At 35.6% G+C, this 6,401-nt stretch overlaps 1 protein-coding gene across 1 annotated transcript; it reads right to left on the bottom strand.

Moving 5' to 3' along the window:
* Positions 1 to 865: 865 nt before the first annotated feature.
* Positions 866 to 5,992, bottom strand: LOC105119989 (3-hydroxyisobutyryl-CoA hydrolase-like protein 2, mitochondrial). The gene is made up of 14 exons (XM_011018182.1): positions 5,708 to 5,992; positions 4,483 to 4,563; positions 4,314 to 4,382; positions 4,090 to 4,153; positions 3,463 to 3,542; positions 3,149 to 3,232; positions 2,882 to 2,966; positions 2,651 to 2,736; positions 2,444 to 2,565; positions 1,966 to 2,026; positions 1,793 to 1,891; positions 1,613 to 1,714; positions 1,450 to 1,491; positions 866 to 1,366 (listed from the first exon to the last, which is right to left on the bottom strand). Exons 1-14 carry the CDS (start codon positions 5,825 to 5,827, stop codon positions 1,247 to 1,249), a joined length of 1,215 nt encoding a protein of 404 aa, XP_011016484.1. The 5' UTR covers positions 5,828 to 5,992; the 3' UTR covers positions 866 to 1,246.
* Positions 5,993 to 6,401: the final 409 nt, after the last annotated feature.

The following is a 6,401-nucleotide window of genomic DNA, read 5'->3' as shown; positions in this document are numbered from 1 at the left end:
ATTATTTAATATTTAATTGATTAACAATTAGTTTCCGTACTTTTATAGGGTTATCCTATAATTGTTGGGTTAGTGGGTTAACTTGGTTTGACTCAGGTTTTTTTTAAATATTTTTTTTTAATTTTATCCTTTAACAATGAATTGTTTGATAATTGAGTTTCATAATTTTATTCAGTTTATATTTTATAGGGTTATTATGACTTCACGACCGATCAATATATTAAGTGTGCGCGGATTTTTTTACCATTTCTTCGTTGTCAATTTTTCTTCTAGTTTATTTACTATAATTGTATTTTTTTATTTATGTTATTAAATTAGTGACTCAACTCTTAATTTTATTTTACTTTATTAACAAGTATCACTTTAGTATCCTATTTTTATCATAGAAAAAAAAAATTACCCGCGGCATAACATGAAACTCCCAGCTAGTGTTAAACCATAAATGTAAAGGTGCAAGTGATACTGTTGAATTTACAGGGGCAGACATAAGTTTATCCATACAAGAATAATATCTAAGTTGACTTCATTAAAACAAAAAAAAACTCATCTCTCGCTAAGATCCATCCTTGTCAATTCTAGAACTTTGTTTTTTAAATGAAATAATGTCATTATAGATAACATTTAAATAAATTAAATTAAAAAAACATTGCTTACATTTTTTTTAAAATCAATCCTTAAATCAACCTCCACCGACCCCAGCCTCGTAGCAAGACAGTTTTAATAATTATCAGCTCAAATGACTGGTCGTTTTGCCTCGAGAGTTTTTTGTCCAGGTGAGGTGTTGAATGATTAGTCGTTTTATTTTGTGATACTAAGGTAGAAGCATTTGCCTAATGATATGAACCATAGATTTGTAATCTATATATGATCATGAAATCATGGACTGGACTTTTTCTTGTTGAATCATATGATCCATGGAACAGGTGAAAGGAAACAAATGTTCTCTCGTCTCTGCAAATCTTATGAGTTAACAGAGAAAAAAAAAGGCCTTGAAATAGTGGCCATGACACTGTTGGCATAGCTTGTATAACAAATAATATGATAACCTATTCCAAGGAAAACATTAAAAGGGCCAAGTTTCCATTCATCCTGCAACAATGGAGCCGGCAAGTAATACAAAGCTACAATACGATCCTGGGATCACCTGTGTCTTCAAGGACCCTCATCCATTCCTGCTTGTAAACGATCCTGGCCACTTGCATCCTGCATCCGACATTCCCTCTCGAAGCTTGTATGGGTTTATCACTCAGATGTAAGGTTCTCGCAATGCTGTTGGCAGCTCCAACTCTGGTTCGAGCTCCCCAAGAGGGGAGAAATAACTATCCACCATGTCTTTGCTTACTTCTTCTAAACTTGGAGGGTCCCACTGCATTTTCAGATGGGAAACAGATTACTAATTGGAGCAAGAACAATCATATGAGAAAGTAAGATGGTAAGTGGATTCAGTACCTTTGGAGCAAAATCCTTATCTACTAGCCGAGCCCGAACACCCTATGAAAAAGCAGAATTCAACCAGTTACAATAGATTGGATCTTCAAAATGTTTTGCAGCATGTAAAACAAATATGCAAAGTGGAAAACGAAAATTAAAAGAGAGGGAGAGAAGAAGTTACCTCACAGAAATCATTAGACACTCGTTTGGACATTCCAGCAAGTGACATTCGATATTCACGAGCAAGACACTGATCTAGAGATTGAAATCTACCTTCTCGTATCTAAATGCCAAAGAAACTGAAGTCAACCCTATGAATTACAATAGACAGCACCATAGTTGTGAAGCATCATTAACCTACCGAATGCAATGTAACTTTTAAGCTCAGTGGCGAGGCTTCTTTTATTTTGCCGATGACATTTTTACACCACTCATTATAAGAGTTGGCTGCTTCATTTTCCTGAGAAAATAAAGGTTCAAATGTCAGAAACACGACTGCAGCCCAAAGGGCATTGCATAGGAAATGAAGCTTACCAGTGCATCAACAATTTCCTCAACTGTATCATGGCTGAAACATTTATCAATTGTCTCAATCCTGAAACAACAACAAAGGATGGAAATGGGGAAATAAAGTTGGACATATAGGTTACATGTTCCATTTCATGCATAAAAGTTAACCTGCCTTTTCTTTTTCTTTTTTCTTTTTTCTTTTGTTTTTGAATGATACAAGAAACCAAACCTAGAACTGCCTAAGAAACCAGCCAACCCCCTTGCCACTGGTCCAATCTAAGTGGCTCAATTATGATGTCTTGTAAGAATGCTTATATGTCATCACTGTCAAATTAATGATTTTTTTCCCCAGATAGATAGATATTGCAACTTGCAAGAGTGTTCAACTGGAATGCATTTAATGATCAATACTATACGAACTAATATTGCAATTGTGGAGGAACTAAATCAACACAACAGGATACAAAGTAAAAAAGTAAGAAAATGCATAAGGAGACATTACATGTAAAGGATGCTTGTCTTATCTGGATAAACAAGGTCACCATATTGTGCAAGAGAAGTCTCTATGACAGTAGCCTCATCTGTGATCAGTTTACCAAGACGTTCTTCAATCAAATCAAGTCTCTGTCAAGGAAGATGTATACAACATTTACAGATGCAGACAAAGAGTAAAAAAGGAATCAAGTAGTAGATTGCAGTGAAAACAGACCTCATGTAATGCATAGTGAGAAGCAAGGCCACAAGCAATCATTTCTACACCATTAAGCTTGTCTCCCGTTAGAGCCAAGTATTCCCCTGAAACAAAGAATACTGAATACCAACATCGTGCCCAAAGAAAAGGGAAAAAATTCTGGTTCACAAAAAAAAAATGAAAGTATGATACCGAACAGAACATATGATAAATAATGCATATTCAAAAGCAGAGATAGTCTGCTGTTACCTAAGTAACCAGGTAGGCGAGAAAGATAAAAGGAGGCCCCTGCATCAGGATGGAAACCTATTTGAGCCTCTGGATGAGCAAAAACCTGAATACCATAAGAATAGTTAAGAAGCACTTCACCTGAATGTGTTTTATGTAACATAAACACCATGGCAACTACATTGATATGATACAAGGGAAAGCACAGTTTCAAAGTTGTCTGACTCTAAGTTCAAGAATATTAATAATGTTTCATTCAGATGTTAGTCTGTAGCACTAGTCACTTACAGTTTTATTAGTTGCCACACGAAACATTCCTGGCACCGCAATTCCAGCCCCAGATCCCATGGTGAAACCATCCAAGATGGCCACCTGAAAGAATGTATAACAATAGGAAAGTAAATTAAATGATGACCAGTTAAAAGCTACACACAAATGTTGTTCTATGAAAAAAATTGTACTCTTATTACATGATAACAAGATTTCATCCATAAAATTTAGCAGCAGAAACATAGCAAGATATTAGAGTACCCAGATACCATTACTTAGCTCAAAAATGATTGAGCTCTACATAGAGATTTTCTAAGAGGTTGTATTCTCACATTTGGCTTCAAATATGTTGCTTGTAGGTAGACAAACTTATACAATGTCTGGAAATATGTTTTGCATTCTTCCATCTTTCCTGTACATGATCAAAATGCAGTCCGGAAGTCAATCAGCAACAATGTCAGTATCATGACTATTTGTAAACGTGAAGCAAAGGCTGCATCTGAATAAGAAGCAACACTAACAATATCAAAGTTCAACAAGGAGAGAAATGATATGTTATAAAAGGTTATGAGTCCGTAATTATTGCCAGGTGATCAAAAGAATGAAACAGATGGAGTGAAACAGTTATGTCCAAAATCAGGGCCCCATCATATCAATCAGTTCTAAAACCACCAACCATTCTACCTCTGCAGAATTTTGTGCAGTGCAAACACATTTGATCAGTGTACTTCGACAGGTACCAGAAGACAGATTTATTTTGGCCTTTGAAGTTTGAACAATCTCTCTTAACTATAACATTGAGAAAGGATCCCTAATGTAAATGATGGAATATGGCTCATTCAAAATTCCATGGAAATAGCCTTGTGGCTCAAGAACTCGTGAGATAGACACACGGACACACTAACTGTACATATGTGCATGTGTGTGGGTGTGCACATCTGCAAAAGCATGAAACCCACCTTCATTTAACAACTCACAAAGGGAAACAACATCTGAACCGGAACAGAAAGCCTTGCTGCTACCCTTCATAAGATATGAAGAAAGCAGGTTAAACACCAAGCATGACCAAATTGGAGCAGAAAAAATCGTGTCAAATTTTCAAAAACATCTCCAACAACAAAGTAAAAGCATTTGGAAAACATGTTTATGGGATATGTTCTTAAGTAAAGTCAAAGCTCTATACCTTCATCAAGACAAATCCAATATCATGGTTTTCTTCCCATGATTCATACAGTCTCTTCAACCGAGCCACCTACCAAGCAAAAGACCTTCAACTCATTTTCAAATTTTCCACATAGCTACTAAAGAACGCTAATGAGCAAACAGAACAAAGGAAGAAAACGAGAGCAAACCATTGGAATTGTGAGAGCATTGCGAGAAGCTGGCCTATTAAGAATGGCTGCTCTTGATTTCGCTCTTCCTTCGACCAAAACCTGAAATTTACCACCCAAAAAAACAAAAAGCTCTTTTAAAAAAAAATTATTCACAAATAAAACATTTCTCAAAACTAAACCAAATGGTGCGCGCACTCAACACACACAAAAAAATAATTAAAAAAAAAATAATTCCAAAGCATTTCTAAACAGCTAAACAAAAGCTCCATTCTCGTTTGTCTTCTTCACATAAATAAACCATTTCTCAAAACAAAACCAAATTTCATAAACACTGAACATACACAATGAACAAATTATTAAGCAAAAAAAGATCACAACCTTGCACTAAAAAGACCCCGGCTCTCAATGGGTGAGAAAGGTAAAGACTCCAATAAAGGGAAACCCTCCGTATGCTTGTGCTGTCACAACACCGGTCATTTTGTGGGTCTAAGACAGAAGAAAGCCCAAAAGCCACTGAACTTTTGGTGTCTTCTACGCCGGCTCAAGAAAGAACCACCAGAGCTGATTATTTACAGGGAAACTCCAAAGATCTCCTCTAACAGAAAGGCAGACACCTAGAAGATTCTACCATAGGGTTCCCCCATTATCCTGCTAAATTGTCTTGACTTTGGTTCTATTTCATTTGGGAAGTGTGAGGAATTCCGGCATTAAATTAACACAAAGACCCGAAGCCAATTCGTGGGCATTCCTATCTAGAATAAAGGAGGACAAGAAAGCCTACACCCGAAAATGAAAGAAAAAACAGAAAGACCGGAAATGATAAATAGACTCTCAATTGGGTGCGAGTATTTTTTAACGAATAAACAAAAAGCTCCAATCTTCTTAATTTGCTCTTAATAAACGAACAAATTATCAACACAAAACCAATTGGCGCGCACACACAACATACACAAAGAACAAGTATTGAAGCTCGAACTTAGAAGACAAACTTTCTACTTAAAAGCCTCAATCTTTCAACTGGATACAAAAAACTTTAGGAAAAAAAAAAGCCCCATTCTTGAGAGTCTTCTCTTCATAAATGAACCAATTCTCAGTAGAAAACCAAATGCCATACACACAAAACGTACACAAAGACCAAAACTTTAAGCTAAAAGACTGAAACTTTCAACTAAAAGACCTAAACTTTCAATTGGGTGCAAGAGTTTCAAAAGAAAAACATATGCAAAGAGACTGACAGACTGACCTGGTCTTGAGGATCATCATATTGAGCATCGTAAGGTAAAGCAGAGAAGTTTCTCTGATAAGAAAGAAGCCCATTTCTAGCTTGCTTTAACTTTATCAATCCTTTGAATCTCTGCATCATCTCTAGCCCTATTTGCTTGTGCAGGTGTTGGTAATGTCTCTTGGGTTCCTTCTCTATCAATGGAGGCCACCCTTGGTTTTAGTTCGCTGTTCAGTGCGCTTAGCTCTCACAGGAGAAGCGAGAGAGTTCCCTAGAGGGTGTGGGGTTTTACGTTAATGGGCTAAAATGCATGGGCTACATCACCTTGTTAAGGGTTTCAATTTGTGTTTTGAAAGTTTTATTGATGTCCCTCCAAAGCCCTTAAAGAATGATTATTTTTCATTTTTTTGCTTTAACTACAGTTGAACCAGTTTTAACCATAGTAATGATACACGGCCCGGCTCATAATTTGCCTCAAGGTCTTACCGGCTCATAAATTTTATGATTATTAGAAGTTTGTATGATAATTAATTTTAAAATTTTTAAAAGTACTTAAAATATATATAAGTTAGTCCAGCTATTTATATTAATAAAAAAAATTCAATCAGTTTTTAATATTTTAAAGTAAAATCTTGCAAAAAAAAAAAATCAATTTGAGTTTTAATCAAATTTAATATATTATATCAGGTCAACTCTCTTTTATTTTTCTTCTTAA

The sequence above is a fragment of the Populus euphratica genome, unplaced genomic scaffold (genome assembly GCF_000495115.2).
Source record: "Populus euphratica unplaced genomic scaffold, PopEup_1.0 scaffold4284.1, whole genome shotgun sequence".
NCBI classification, from domain to species: Eukaryota; Viridiplantae; Streptophyta; class Magnoliopsida; order Malpighiales; family Salicaceae; genus Populus; species Populus euphratica.
This window is presented reverse-complemented; position numbering and strand designations above follow the sequence as displayed.

Excerpts from the sequence above, each read along its gene's own strand:
- LOC105119989 (XM_011018182.1), bottom strand. The coding sequence starts at position 5,827 with ATGATGCAGAGATTCAAAGGATTGATAAAGTTAAAGCAAGCTAGAAAT. Across the intron at positions 3,233-3,462 it reads CAACATATTTGAAGCCAAAT|GTGGCCATCTTGGATGGTTT; the intron begins GTGAGAATACAA and ends ACATTCTTTCAG. Across the intron at positions 1,892-1,965 it reads AGGAAATTGTTGATGCACTG|GAAAATGAAGCAGCCAACTC; the intron begins GTAAGCTTCATT and ends TTATTTTCTCAG.